Source organism: Rhinatrema bivittatum, chromosome 2, assembly GCF_901001135.1.
Source record: "Rhinatrema bivittatum chromosome 2, aRhiBiv1.1, whole genome shotgun sequence".
Lineage (NCBI taxonomy): Eukaryota > Metazoa > Chordata > Amphibia > Gymnophiona > Rhinatrematidae > Rhinatrema > Rhinatrema bivittatum.
In genome coordinates, this window is record NC_042616.1 from 181,788,626 (window position 1) to 181,804,122 (window position 15,497).

The 15,497-nt window shown below is 45.8% G+C and overlaps 1 protein-coding gene and 1 long non-coding RNA gene across 3 annotated transcripts in view; one reads left to right on the top strand and one right to left on the bottom strand.

The window, feature by feature from the left end:
* Window positions 1-208: 208 nt before the first annotated feature.
* On the bottom strand, window positions 209-2,031 carry LOC115086070. Its single transcript, XR_003855054.1, has 3 exons — window positions 1,921-2,031; window positions 1,063-1,141; window positions 209-511 (listed from the first exon to the last, which is right to left on the bottom strand). It is a non-coding gene; the product is annotated as an uncharacterized LOC115086070 (long non-coding RNA).
* A 116-nt stretch (window positions 2,032-2,147) lies between these two features.
* LOC115084289 (GATOR complex protein MIOS-A) overlaps window positions 2,148-15,497 on the top strand; it is a 61,460-nt gene continuing 48,110 nt past the window's right edge. The window contains exons 1-5 of one of the 2 annotated variants that reach the window (XM_029588946.1): window positions 2,148-2,192; window positions 4,614-5,989; window positions 9,142-9,240; window positions 10,773-11,030; window positions 11,983-12,152. In XM_029588946.1, the coding sequence (XP_029444806.1) occupies window positions 4,687-5,989; window positions 9,142-9,240; window positions 10,773-11,030; window positions 11,983-12,152 (1,830 nt within the window). In that variant the 5' untranslated portion in view covers window positions 2,148-2,192; window positions 4,614-4,686. The other variant, XM_029588945.1, reaches the window with a different exon arrangement.

The window sequence follows — 15,497 nt, forward strand, 5'->3', positions numbered from 1 at the left end:
ATAGCCTAGTGGATAGAGCAGCTGGCTTTGAACAGGGAGACCAGAGTTCAAATCCCACTTCCACTCCTTGTGACCTTGGACAAGTCACTTTACTCTCCACTGCCTCAGGTACAAACTTAGATTGTGAGCCCTTTGGGGATAGAGAAATAACTACAGTACCTGAATGTAATCCACTCTGAAGTGCCAAAAAAAATAGAACATAAAAATCTAATAAATAAATATTCAGGTGAACTAATATATATTAAAAATTCAGGAAACTTATCAGAATTAAGAGTCACAACGATAAGATATTTGCTAAAATGGGTATTAATCACTGATTCAAAGTGAACTGCTTGCTCTGTACTCCAATCCCTCATATTTTCAAAAGTCGATTATTGTAATGCCCTTCTGGGCCTCCCCAAAACTACCATACTGCCTTTACAAATGTTTCAAAATGCAGCAGCACGCATACTCACCAACACTAGAAGATCGGAACATATTACTCCCATACTCAGAGATCTGCACTGGCTCCCTATTGCACAAAGAATCATGTTCAAAACCTTATCTTTAATACACAAGACCCTACACACTGAAAATATGACATGGCTCAATAATGACCTACACTTCACACAGCACTCCAGACCCCCCAGAACGCAACATGCTGCCACTCTACACACTCCCTCTCACAAAGCGACCATTCTCGAGGCAACTAGGAAGCGTGCTATAGCCATAGCTGGGCCGCTCTGTTGGAACAACATGCCACCCGAGTTACGTCAAGAAACATGCCCAATAAAATTTAAGCAAAAACTCAAGTCATGGCTATTCCTACAAGCTTATACTTCACTTATACACAATCTTCTTACAGTCATTCCCTCAACTTTGCTCAATAGAATTTACATAAGATTTCTCCCCCAGTTCTATTTAGCTTTACCTACCATTGTTCTAGCAACTATTATCCAATTAGTTATCTAAGTTCCAAAATATTTGCAAATCTATTTTGTACCACTATTTACTTATTTTATTTATGCTCCTTTGTTCCCCCTCCCTTTGGTTAAATCATATTTGTAATGCACTGTTACTAACCTCGTTTATTTAGCACTGCTGCAATTTTCTGTTGATTGTGAACCGATGTGGTTACTAAACAAATGTCGGTATATAAAAACTGCAAATAAATAAATAAATAAAATAAATATTTAAGCTAGGATCAGCATTTAAAACACAACATGGGAGTTTGTCAAACATTCATAAAGCAGTCTTGCCACATTCAATAATCAAAACAATAACTGCCCTTCAAAAAGGTGGAGGGGAAGGGGGTGGAATCTCTTTCAAAACTCCAGCACCGTTTTTATAGCATCTTGCAAATGCATGGGCATATCTCCAAATTTGGAGGAAAGCTTTTGTAATTCTAAAAAAACTCAAATATTCTTGAAGTCCAGCATGCATCTGCACATTTTAAAAATTAAGCAAGGAAAACCAACTTCACCGACTGTGGCCAAGCTCCGAGAGGTTTAGAGACTTTATGAAGCGAGTTTCATGGTATTTGCCTGCTCAGTGTGTCCGTGCATTTGGAGGGGTGAAACCGCAACTGATAAAGAGAGCGTACTAAGGTTGTTTCAACATTAGTACCTGTTTCCTTTTCCTCCCAAACTGCCCCTATATTTCAGTGCCTCAAGATTGAAAACCACAGTGGAGTGCGCAGGCTTCACGTTCCCATGGCAACCGCAGATCACCACCCCCACCAGTCCCAGTTCATTTCATCATCAGGATCGCCAATCCGTCACCAACGCGACCGGGCTTCAGTCTGCAACCAAACCGTGCTCCTTCCTGCCCCCTCCCCAACACCATTCAAGTAGCTTGGAGCTTACATTAACGCTATGAGTCTATATAATGATGATATAGAAAACTAATACTATCTGCAATAAAGATTGTTAAATGTCTTACCACACTCGTATTTTTTTTTCTTTCTGAACCCATCATTGCTCCAAAACATCAAGTTTGCTTACTCGCTACAGCCAGAAAACGCTACAATACTCGCCTCTACTTGAGCTAAGAGAACAGGTAGTCCGCAATGCGCATGAGCAGTATTAGCAGTCACTACGGGACCGGAAGTAGCGACTAAGTTCGAGGAGGCTCTTGCAGGCAGCCTATAACGTCTCGTGTTGATGCGCATGCGCGGAGCACCGCCCTCCCCCCCCTCCAGGAGTCCAACGGAAGTAAGGCGAGAGAGAGTGGTGGCGGCATTTTATTAGCGATAGCGCCGAGAAAAAACTGCTGCAGTAAAAGATTGCCTGTCAATGTGAAAAGCAGCCCAATTTGATGAGAAAAGCACCTACTTGGCAACAATGCTCAGGAAGCGTCACCATCTAATGGCTGGCCTTACGACCTACTATTGCAAGATTCTGTAGAGAGATCCCTGGTGTATGGCCCCTGGCCAAGGATTGTTTTAACTGAGCGAAGTGAGTTGGGAGAGGGATATAGAATGGGCAGAAAATCTCCTGGTAGGAAGGCTTATAGTGCTGTAGTCATACCTGGAAACGCTCCTTTCAGATTTGATTGATCCTCAGACTCCTTAATTCTAAAGGAATTGCCCAGTCTCCAGACAAACACTGGCAAATAGGTGCTACCTTTGAAGCGGCCCGAGCAGGCCCCTAAAGAGGAGGTCACCGGGGCCCATGGAGTGTGAAGAAGGAATGTCAGCAGCGTTGCCGGAAGAAGAGGGGGCTGTGAGCCCTAAGGAGGAGGCTGCTGTTTGTGGAGTTGGGGCAGAGAGAATGAGTGAGCATGTGTTTGGTGTGAGATGAGAGATTGTGAGTGAGCTAGAAGATAGATCTAGTAATCACACAATTAACAGGTCAGCTCCCGGCCAGTAGGCTGGTCAGATGAGTGGTGTCAAAGAAAGCCAATGTAGTGCCAAGATTAAGGCATTCAGCTCGGGGGCAACAGCTTTTCCCAGCAAAGTTAATTAAAGAGGCAGGGGTTTGCAAGCCAACAGCATTTGATGAGTCGTTGACCTGTGAGCGCCTTCCCCCCCGCCCCCCCCCCCCCCATGTTTTGAAGGAGGAAAATTCATCCAAGATGTGCTACTGCCACTAGCAGAAAAAGGGTGGGCCAAGAACCAAAAGCCTGGTAAAATAAGGTCAGTTAGACAGGAAGGGGGGGGGGGGGGTTGACATCAGTTGCTGTGGGCTGTATCGGACAAAGAGAGTGAGGGGTGAATTGCTTTGGGAAAGGAGGAGGGAGAGTGAGATATGAGCTGCTTTGGGGGGGGGGGGGGAACTCAGGGAAGGGAAAGTGAGGTCTGAGTTTCTTCAAAGAGGAAGAAAGGGAAGGTGAGGTAGGAGTTGCTCTGGGAAGGAGAAGAGGGTGAGGAATGAGTTGTCGCATGATGTGTGTGTGAGTTGCTGGGTGGGAGGTTGTGCATTTGTCTGTAATAACTGGGAGGACGAAGGGAAGTGCGGTATGTGCTCATGTGCTGAAAATCTCCCTCTTAAAAATTGCTCCCCCTTGGTAGCTCTGAGACTGAGAGTAGTGGAAATGAGAATGCGAATGAGAGGGGTGTGAGTATGTGAGTGAGCATGCATTTGTGAATGAGAAAGAGAAAGCGTGTTAACATTCATGACAAGTTCAGGGTGACTGGAAATCAAAAGTTCCAGGTATGGCTGTAGTGCAGTGGAATTTATTTATTTTTAATTTTTATATACCGATGTTCCTGTATAGGATACATATCGCGCCGGTTTACATAGGAACTGAACTGTCGCTGGGTTCTATTGAATTGGAAACCCAAAAGGAATAGGAAGAAATTGCCAGACCAAGAAAAGGGCAGTCAGATAAAGAAAAGGAGAGAAAAAAAGATAGGATGAAGAGGTCTAAAAAAAAAAACCCAGAGAGAAAATAAGTTTAATAATTTTCTATTAGGTTTGCTGCAGAATTTGACTTCTTGTAACAGCAGGTTCTGTGTAAAATATTCAATGAATAAGAAAAGAGAATGGGACGCATGCCAATTTGAGCTCAGTAACTGTGAGCCTAACACCGCAGCAGAAGGTTCAAGTGCTTGCGAGGAGAGGAGCCTGGTTAGTGCCAGCCCACCCCAGAAGACAGAGATTGAGTTTTTCTCTCACCATCTTCCATAAATGGAGCGTAGTCTATACCCAGCACCCCTCAGCGGGGACTGAATTATAGTCTCTTTGTTGACCAGAGCTACTCTCTTCCTTAGCTATGGAACTGTACTTGATTCTTTGGTCTTTCTTTAAAAATAGAAATGAGCTCTTTTTGGGTCACATGATGAGGATTTATCTAAGACTACTCAAGCTACTAGGTAATGGATGTATATGCTTTTTGTAGAGTTTCTAGAAAACATATACTAGTCCATATGTTTTACTTTTCTATGCTTGCACTTATCTCTGTTATTCGCAAGGAAATTAAAAATGTTCTGAAATAAAGGTAACTGAACACCATGGAGTCCTGCATAATGAGTAATGTTGCTGTAGAACCATCATTGTACACCGTGCAAAACAAATTGCAAAGTTCCTATTCCAAAGAACTTGTAAACTAATGGGCTTTTCTTTTTTGGTTCTGATTCTATGTTGGAAAATGAATGCTCCAGTGACTTTAGATTTTTTTTTTTCCTCACACAGGTTCTTCCAAATGAATTGTGCTTGAAACTTACATTACCTTTCGAATTGTTCCTGGAACTTTGCAGCTGCAGCCATGAGTGGCTCCAAGCCTGACATCCTGTGGGCTCCACATCACATGGACAGGTTTGTGGTCTGTGACTCTGAGCTGAGCCTCTATCACATTGAGTCAGCTGTGAGCTCCAGCTCCGAACTGAAAGCGGGCTCCTTGCAACTCTCAGAAGAAACAACAGCCACTCTGCTTGCAATAAATTCAGACACACCGTACATGAAATGCATGGCATGGTATCCCAAGTATGATCCTGAATGTCTTCTTGCGGTTGGACAAGCCAATGGTAGAGTCGTTCTCACAAGTCTTGGCCAAGATCATAACTCAAAATGCAAAGATTTGATAGGAAAGGAATTTGTGCCCAAGCATGCTCGGCAGTGTAACACCTTAGCATGGAATCCCCTGGACAGCAATTGGCTTGCAGCAGGCCTTGATAAACACCGGGCTGATTTCTCTGTCTTGATTTGGGATATCAGCAGCAAATACACTCCAGAGATCACACTTCCTATGGAAAAAGTTAGGCTTTCAGCCACTGACACTGAGGCTGGTTTGGTAGTAACAAAACCGCTTTATGAACTGGGGCAGAATGATGCTTGCCTCTCTCTCTGCTGGCTTCCAAGAGACCAGAAGCTACTCTTAGCTGGGATGCATCGTAACCTGGCTATATTTGACTTGAGGAATACCAGCCAAAAAATGTTTGTGAACACCAAAGCTGTGCAGGGGGTGACTGTGGATCCACATTTCCATGATCGTGTGGCTTCCTTCTTTGAAGGCCAGGTCGCCATATGGGACCTTCGCAAATTTGAAAAGCCAGTTTTGACTCTTACAGAGCAACCAAAACCGTTAACAAAAGTGGCCTGGTGCCCAACCAGGACTGGACTGCTGGCTACCTTAACCAGGGACAGTAACATTATTCGGCTGTATGACATGCAGCATACTCCGACACCTATTGGGGATGAGACAGAGCCTACAATCATTGAAAGGAGCGTGCAGCCGTGTGACAACTGCATTGCCTCATTTGCATGGCACCCCACCAGCCAGAACCGCATGGTGGTTGTGACTCCAAATAGGTCCATGTCAGACTTCACGGTGTTTGAAAGGATCTCCTTGGCATGGAGTCCCACCACATCTTTGATGTGGGCCTGTGGCAGGCATCTATATGAATGTACGGAGGAAGGACAGGCCAGCTCTTTAGAAAAGGATATTGCCACCAAGATGCGCTTACGGGCTCTCTCCAGGTATGGCCTTGATACAGAACAAGTGTGGAGGAATCACCTTCTGGCTGGGAATGAAGATCCTCATCTGAAGTCCCTGTGGTACACCCTGCACTATATCCTTTAAAGCAGTCATTCACTTGAGGTCAGGCATATAGGCACAGTGTTACTATAGGGAGAAGTTATAAATATGAACAGTCCCTGATTTTATAGTCCAGGGCTAATTATCATTGCTATAGACCTCATGATCTTGGTATGTTCAGGGGATCATTGACACAGTAAATAATGGACCATGCCGTTGAGTTACTGATTAATCTATTTATAGGAAAGAGACTGTAGCCAGTGTCTTTTGCCACATACAGTGTTGGGATGGTTGTAGAGATTTCCAGCATTAGTTGAATGATAAATGTTGATCATTGGTACTTCATTATTACTCTAGCCCCTTGTGATGCTACAGTTTGGGTACTTGGCTGGTGGGGATAAATATGGCCAAAGGAAGCTTTTGTAAGTTATTTCAGGTAGTTTAGCCAATAGATTTTTTTTTTTTACCATTTATTTTCATGCACTGTGTATTCTGTGTTTAATATGCAAAGTTTTTTTGAACTTCTGTGGAAAACAGCAGAACATGAGTGAGAATAGGTTTGAATTCTTAAGACTGTTACTTGTTACTAATAAATATCCGCACAAAAGATGCTTTAACCAATGCGCTTAATATTTAAATGTATCTTACAGTAACTTTCTAAAAAGGCAATAGCTTAAGGTAAGAGGAACATAAGAAATTGCCATGCTGGGTCAGACCAAGGGTCCATCAGGCCACAAGAACATGGCAAGTACCCAAACACTAAGAAGATCCCATGCTACTGATGCAATTAATAGCAGTGGCTATTCCCTAAGTAAACTCGATTAATAGCATTAATGGACTTCTCCTTCAAGAACTTATCCAAACCTTTTTTAAACCCAGCTACACTAACTGCACTAACCACATCCTCTGGCAACAAATTCCAGAGCTTTATTGTGAGTTCAGTGAAAAAGAATTTTCTCTGATTAGTCTTAAATATGTTCCCTGTACTTACCCAGATCAGCCCAGACTGCTGGGTTATGCCTCCCTTCCAGACAGAGAAAAACTTGAAGGACATCCCTGAAGTAGGATGCGCCACCAGCAGTCCCTTCAGCATTTCTCTTTCTCCAGCAGGTGAGGGTGGCAGAACCTGCAGTCCTGGCTTATTGACTCTAAACAAGAAAAAAAAAAAGAGTTGCAGTGTCAGGAGTCCTTTAAATTTGTTTGGCTGAAACAAAGTTTCAAAAAAAAAATAAAGAGCTGGGCCTCCCTAGGAGCAGGGTCATTTCTCCTCGGTGGTAGGCCTGCTGTGTGCTTTGCCCTTCACTCCAGTGTACCAGGAGCAGATGCCGGTGAGTGACTGGGGGGGATTTACCGGTGGGCCAGTCCCTCCACCCCCCCCCCAGCCCAGAGACAACCGCAGGTTGTGCTCTGGTGAGGCCAATACAAATTAAAAAAAAAAAAAAATAGAATCGGAACACGTGGTTTTATGCAGCTGCAGTGCTCTTATTCAGCCTCCCGGGCTCCGGGGTTTATTTTTGCGGCCTACCCTCCTTGTTCAGTGCGGTGCTGCCGCACACTTTGGCCTGCAAATCCTGTGGGGAGCCGGCAGCACGGCTCTCTAGAGAGAGCCTCTGCTCCCGATGTCTTCCCAGGGGTGAGGACCCATCAGCGGGGGCAGCTGGCGGCAGGGGGAGGCAGGCACATCGGTCCCATGGTGCGGGTGCCCCAATGCTGCCTCGTGGTTCTCAGCCTGTCTCGCTCCTGCGGAACGCGGGAACGGTGGCCATTTTAGGAGCTTTAGATGCTGATGCATATAGCTCAGCAGGGGGAGTGGATCTCCCGCCGCAGTTATTTCCGCAGGATGTTTGCCCCGGGTCTCCCCATGATTTATTTCTTGCTTTCCAAGCTCCTTTGGATACCCCCCTTGGGAAAATTTAAAGGGCCAGCATCCCTTTTTGGCTGATTTTATTTTACTATTACATAAGGCTTATTTAGCTAGCCTTATGCCCATGGGAGATCCTGAGGCCCCTCCTCCTCCCGTGCAGGTTCCTAGGCCAGATCCTCCTGAGGTCTCCCGGATTAGGGTGGTCCGGGAAGGGTCCGGTTCCGGAAACCAGGGGGCGGTGCCGCTGGCGGATCCGCTTCAGGCGGACATGGATGAGGATTCCGAGCGTGTGGCCCCGTTGGAAGGGGATGATCCTCAGGTCCTCGGGCTCTTTCGTAGAGATGAGTTGGAGCCGATGATTCCACATGTCCCAGCAGAGTTGGACATACTGGCTGGTCAGACGCTGACGCCTCAGGATCTGGGCACAGTGGATCTGGTGTTGTCTGATCTTCGTCCCCCGGCTAGGACTTTTCCTTTTCATCCTATGTTGCTCCAGCTAATGTTTCGGGAGTGGGATATTCCGGAAGCTAGCCTTCACGAAGGCAGAGCTATGGAAAAATTGTACCCGCTGCCGGATGACCTCCTTAAGGTTCCCAAGGTTGATGCGGCCATATCCACAGTCACCAAGCATACAACTATTCCTGTGGTTGGGGCGGCTGCCCTTAAGGACCCTCAGGATCGTAAGCTGGAGGTGCTTCACAAGCGTATCTTTGAAATGTCGACTCTGGGAGTTCGAGCAACTGTTTGCAGTAGTTTAATGCAGCGTGCAAGTGTCCGGTGGGTACAACAACTCCTGAATGCCAGACTGCTCTCCCCAGAGGAGTCGGAGCAGGCTGATCATTTGGAGGCGGCAGTAGTATATGGGGCGGATGCCTTGTACGATCTCCTTCATACGTCTTCGCGTACTATGGCTTCTGCGGTGTCAACTCACAGGCATAATTGGTCGGCTGATGTTTCCTCCAAGTCACAGCTGGGTGCTTTTCCGTTTCAGGGGAAATTAAGTTTTGGAGATGATTTGGAATAGCTCATTAAGTCCTTGGGGGACAATAAAGTGTACAAGTTCCCGGAGCATCAGTAGCATGGGATCTTCTTAATGTTTGGGTACTTGCCAGGTTCTTATGGCCTGGATTGGCCACTGTTGGAAACAGGATGCTGGGCTTGATGGACCCTTGGTCTGACCCAGTATGGCATGTTCTTATGATGGTGACATATTTGTGCCTAGCAATTTGCTGTGTTTTTATTCCCTTTCCTGGAGGCAGTCTGAAAGGTTTTGTTTGTATTAAAATACATGTGTGCCTATTGTTTCCTATACACTGAAATACTTATGAAGCAGTATACAGAAGATGCGGAGCAAAAACCTACAGGAAACAAGGGACTCTTGGTATATGCGGGTATTAAAGCAATTGTGAAGTCATCACTTGGTAAGAATATTACAGGGGGAGCTTTTGTAAGACTCTGAATTTAGTCATGTGAAATTGGTACTGCACCATGACTTGTGAATGAGATGCAGAACCTTCTGCTGTCAGTAAGAACACACTGGGATTTTATGAGGAAATATTGCCTGCAAGATATGTCAGGGTTATTGTACTGAAGTTTTTACCCTAGTAATGATTTGGGAAAGTGTTTTGGGAATGATTTTGGCAGGTGGGGGAGATTGAATAGTTTTAGTTTTCTGTTTTTGTTTTATCAGTTTTAGATTTTGCTTTTTGCATTTCCCCACACCTTTAAGCTTTAAGCAAAATATAGAGAATACTTTGCACATCACTTTGAGTCTCTGTCTGCTTTTGTGGCAAGCAACCTGACTGGTTCCATTCTGAGCACCTCTACCCAGTTTCCTTGCAACATCCTTGCTTCATTTTTCTCCTGCTAGACCAGTCCTTAGACTTGGGATTTCCCTTTTCCTCAGCTGCCAGAGACAGAAGGCACACCCCTCTCATGGCCTCAGCCTTGGCCATAAGAGGGGAGTGGCTATAGGTCCTTGCCAGTAGTCTGTCTCCTGCAGCTGCAGACCAGTGTAGATGGAGTTCACAATCCTCCCAGAGTCGGGGTGCAGCCCTGGCCTGGTGGAGCCAGATTAGCTCCTGGTTCAGCAGTCTATTGGTGCTGATTTCACAAGTAGTGTTGCTTCCCAGGATGGAGCCTGATAGAAAGTAACTTTAAGAATGGATCAGTGTCTCCCTACAGAGCTGTGGATCCCTCTTAGTGAGGCCCCCCACTCTCCTGACACATAGGGGACACTAGAGGATCTGGGCATTGTTTAAAAAAAAAAAAAAAAAAAAAGGGGGGGGTATTTGAAGTTTCTCTCTTCCTGCCCCCTCCCTCTCTGCCATGCTACTCTGCTGCCTTTCTTCCCAGAATTGCAGGGGAGGAATAAAGCTAATTAAAAACAAGAATAGGGAGGAGAGCTACGGAGGCCAGCAGTAAATGGCAAGTTGGGAAGAGTTTCCCCATTGATGGGAAGTAGCATTGTTGGTTTTACCAGGAGATCTGGGGAAAGGAGAATGGTTCAGGGTGCAGTGAATTGTTTTATTTTTCCTGTGGGTGTAGCTTGTCTCTAGAGGTACTCTAGTAGTGTACGGCATCTTTCTTTTTAAAAATAAAATGATAGACGTGTTTGGCCTGTGAGTCGAGGAAGGTCCCCAGTGTTGCTGGCTCTTTTTGCCTGGCATGCGATGGGAGCTCGGCCCTAGCCTCCCTGGATAGGCCCAGCAAGGAGCCTCCTCAAGTTGGAAAGAGGCCACAGGGGGTGGCCGGCCTTTGATTTGACTCAGCATCCCCAGCCCTGGGTGACCCAGAGTGCAGAGCCGAGGATCTTCCACATGAAAATGCAGATCACATTACTAAGCCAACAGGCTAGACCAAAGCATTCTATGGTACATTTTTTCTGTTTTCCTGGAAGCCACACTAAACTAAACTATTTTCTAGAGGAATTTAATTTGCATTTTTGCTTCAGGAGCAACAGAAAGCTACCGGCACAGTTGGAGCGGGTCTGACAGGCAGGCAGATGTCATTCGGTACCAAAGTGAGGAGAGATGCCTGGCCCTGCAGCTCTGTGGCTGGATAAAGAGAGGAACAGATGTGGATGTAGGACCTTTCCTAAGTTCCTTGGAGCAGGAAGGTGAATGGGAGCGTGCAGCTGCTGTGGCCCTCTTTAATTTGGATATCCGCCGAGCAATACAGATCCTGAATAAAGGAGCTTCTTCAGGCAGAGGTAGGGCTGGTGTGAGTGTTTGTGTGTGTGTGTATCTCTCTCTGTCTGAGGTACTCAACCCCCAGAGTTTCCAGAATTTGTTCAGTCCCTGGCATAAGATCACAATAGTCCAGGTTCCTTCTCAAATGTAAAACTTAATGTGGCATTGCCAATGCTTACTTTGGATCCTTTCATCGATACTGCCCTGGACCTGCTTCTCTTTGGAGCAGCATCTCCTCCTTATTGTTTTAGTGACCTTCGTATTGCCAGTTGATGCTTTTGGCTGTCCTTTGTGTATACTGTACGTGAAGAGACACGGTGCAGGGAAGTCATGCTGAAGGGACTTTCTGCTGGATTTTCTTTTTTCTATTATATTTTAACTGTATCAAGAATTCCAGCTACACCGAATGCAAATAATCTTTGGACAATGCTGATATAGTAATTGCAATGAAAATATATCTTTTCCTCGCGTTTCATTCATGTTGGGTTCCACGCCAGTGATATGGGAGGTTTAGGTGCTGAAGACATAAATGCCTTAGTAGAATAGGTCCAGAGTTATTCCCAGTCACACACAATTGGAGGAAATGTACGGCAGATACATTAGTTTTGCTGGCGACAATGAGTCATGGTCCCCAGAAGGGGAGGTGTTCAGGATGTTACTTAGTGGTAATGGCTACCAGCCAACCAAGAGGGCACTTTGCCTTATTGTGGAAGGGGACTGCAATTTGTACCCCAGCTGAAGGAGGGTCCCATAATATCAGACTAACAAAGGGAAGGTGGACAGACATGAGAGCCGAAAAATGCATCTGAGGCCAGTGACCCCTCAACCTTTGACTCATGATTACAAGAGGCAGAGAATGGCGCTGCAGCTGGTTCTAATGTGGTTTAAAATGAGCTGTTAGATGTAACCAAAAAGAGAAAAGAAACAGCTCAGCTTGTCTTTGCTTTTTTTTTTTTTTTTTCGGATATGCAGGAGATCTGAACCTAAATGTGGTGGCGATGGCACTGTCTGGTTACACTGATGAGAAGAATTCCCTGTGGAGAGAAATGTGCAGCACTCTGAGACTGCAGTTGAACAGCCCCTACTTGTGTGTCATGTTTGCATTCCTGACAAGCGAAGCTGGGATCTATGATGGGGTTCTGGTAAGCTGATCTTTGCTGCTCAAAGCAAATGAAAACAAGGATTCCCTCTTGCATGCTATCCCAATCTGGCTGATCCCAGATCATTAGTTAGGTCTGCGACAGGCTGCAGAACCTCTTGCAAGTTGCCTGTTGTAGACATTTGGCTCAAATTGGGAAGGTTATCTTAACTCTTGTTGTTGACCAAGTCACAGTGGCAGAGTTGTGGTGAACCCCCAGCTCTCAGTGAGGAGGAAGGGAATCTGTCCTGATGGTTCTGCTCTTGTTTAAAAGCATTCTGAGAATTTTTTCAGTATAAAAATACGTTGAAACAACTAGTTAGAAATCCAAGATTGATTCAGCTTTTCCTTGTGACACGGAGCCAGATTGCTATACCAGGTGGTAGCTTACCTCATTCTCTCACACACTTGAATCCAGCACTGCCACCTCCCCAGCCACATCCACATGAAGCAGGTAAACACACCGCCCCTGTTCTGATAGTGCCAGGGAGGTAATGAAAGGCTGGGCTCTTACTGTTAAATAGTTCAGACATAAAATAAATAGCTCAGAGTTAAAATAAATAAAAATAGCAATGATTGGGAACCGAGCAGCCCAGGTGTTTGTATGCTGTTATGGCATACTTTGGTTGATATGGCATTCAGGATTGGTAGCAAGTTTCCATTAAGGTGGGTAGCTCCCATTGCTAGCTCCCCAAAAGATGAAAAAATTTTCATTGGTGGCCACCAGATCTGTATCGGAGCCCGTATTCAGTAGGTAAATGTTGCCATTGTAGCATCAAGGTGCTAATCAAGCTTTTCATTCTCCTAAGACCTAAACGTGTATACCCTAGAGAAGAGAGGCGATAGATATGATTTATTTATTTAAAAGGTTTTGTATACCGCAAATTGGACATTGGCATGTCCGTCTAAGCGATTTACAAATAAAACATACATAGTTAAAAGTGACTATTCAAAAAACAATACAACATACCTCTTAAAAATTACATTTTGTTAACGTTAAAACACATAGCAGTTAGATTTGATAATGGTTGCATGGGAGATTATTATTAATATGATAAAAGTCTATCAGGTGATAGACCTTCATGAAGCCACAAAGGTATAAATAATGGACAAGAGGTGAGCATTTTTTAAAGGAAAGAAAGATATTGAACAAGAGGCGAAAGGGGGTAGACACAGAAATGATGTATGGAAATATTTCTTCACAGGAGTAGCAGCTACATGGATCAGGGGGAGACAAAAACAGCATTGCAATTTTAGAAAACGTGAGGCAAACACCTTAGAGATGGGAAAGTGAGGGTAAAGTTAAAGATTATGTTGTCAGTGTTACAACAGAAACTGAAAATGGACAGAATAGATGGGCCTTGTGGTCTCTTTGCTGTCATCTCCTATGCTCATATACTGTGTAACAGTTCTTGTCAGATAAGCTATGCAGTGAGAGTCTTAAAATAATTTCCTTTCAGACAGTTGTCAACCCCCAAATTGAAACGCCATGTAGATACAAGCAGTTAAGTGATAACCCAGCCCTAGCTAATGAAGACGGGGACACAAACTATTCAGGGTCAGAGGTGACTATAAAAGACTTTTCAGTCTTATTCAAACAGTTAAAACCTTCATTCCCTGTACGTATCCGGATCAGTCCAGACTCCTGGGTTTATGCATCCCTGCCAGCAGATGGAGACAGAGAAAGTTTCACTGTCACTGCTTCATAAACCCCAGTGCCACCTGCAGTTCCTCAGTATTTCTCTGTCTCCAGCAGATGACAGAGGGTGCGAAACCTGCAGTTCTACAGTTTCTTTTGAGCCTTCCTCCCAGGGGTTTCTTTATTTTTCTCTTCATGGAATCCTTTTGGGTCCTACCCCATCCGGTTGAGGCAGACGGGCCGGGGGTTGTTACCCTTCTGTGTGCCTGTCTGTGCGCCCGTGGGGTGTAAATCTGGTTGTCCAGATCCCTCCCCGTCACTAGGCCGCGCAGGCGACTGCAGGCTCCATCAGGGTTTTGATTCCCTATTCCTGAGATGTGCCTTATTTTATTTTAGGCTCTAAATCTCAGGGAGATAGTTTTTGATGAGCAAATTTAAAAAAAAAAAAAGGTATTTGCTTCAGTTAGGTGACAGGTGACTCTCTTCTCATTTTGGCGGTAAGATGGGCTGTGTTTTCGAGGGGTACTGTATTCTTTTTGGTTTTTATTGCTCTCTGGGTCTCCCCGTGTTGGTGGCTTTCCCCTCCGTGATGGCCCACAGTGCTGAGTGCCACGCAGTTCGTTCATGGCTGAATAGGGGCAGGCTCTGTTCCGATTGTCTTCAGGGAGGGGAGGGCTCCTCCGGCGGTCCTCCCACCACGGAGCAGCATCGCAGGTCGGGCGATTCAGGGCCGGGTGTGTGCCGGGGGTTCGGCGCTGCTTCTAACCCGACCAGCGTGGGAGCGGTGGCCATTTTGGTTTTTTCGGTGCCTGTTCCCACATGGTCAAAGAGAGAGAGTTGGGGGGGGGGGGGTCCTCCGTGTTTGTCCCCAGCCCAATCCGACTTCAGGAATGGTTGGGGGGCTGGAGGGGGAGGAAAGCCCTTTACTGCCGGTCCCTGTAGCATGCCCTGAGGGGGCTGGAGCAGTTGGGTCTTTTTCACCTGAATTTTTTTGTTACTCCACGATGCCTTTTTGGCACAGCAGCAGTCTAGTGGTGGAGTCTCACATTCTCAGCTCCTACTGGCCCAGCCTGTGTGGAGGGTGGAGTCTGGTTCAAGTCAGGCTAAGTCGGGCAGGCAAAGAATTTCTCCTAAGGAGATAGGAGGCGAACCTGACCAAGGGGCACTGGCGGATCCAGTTGATCCGGCAGTCGGGGATGCAGATCAAAGGGACGACCCGGTGGGGTCTGCTCCCAGGGCAGATGACCTGAATGTGGTATGCCTCCTTCAGAGGGAGGAGCTGGATGTTTTGCTCCCTTTGGCTTTTCAGGTGTTAGGAGTCAAGATGCCCCAAGATGACCAGGATTTGGAGGGAGTGGATCCAGTCTTTGATGGGATAAGGGGTACCCTGACGTCCTTTCCAAACCACAAGTTGGTTAAGAGGATAGTTGAGGCAGAATGATGGACGCCCAATTCTGGCTTGAAGGTTGGTAGACCCATGGGAAAACTCTATCCCCTACCAGAGCAGGACTTGGAGTATTTTGTGCTCCCTAAGGTAGATGTTGCAGTGTCCGTAGTTACTAAGAGGACTACTATTCATGTAGTAGGGTCTGAGGCATTAAAGGACTTGCAGGATCGCAAGTTAGAGGTGCACCTCAAGCAAATTTTTTTAAGTCTCTGCTTTAGGTTTGCGAGCAGCAATTTGTGCTAGCCTCATGCAGCATGTGTGTT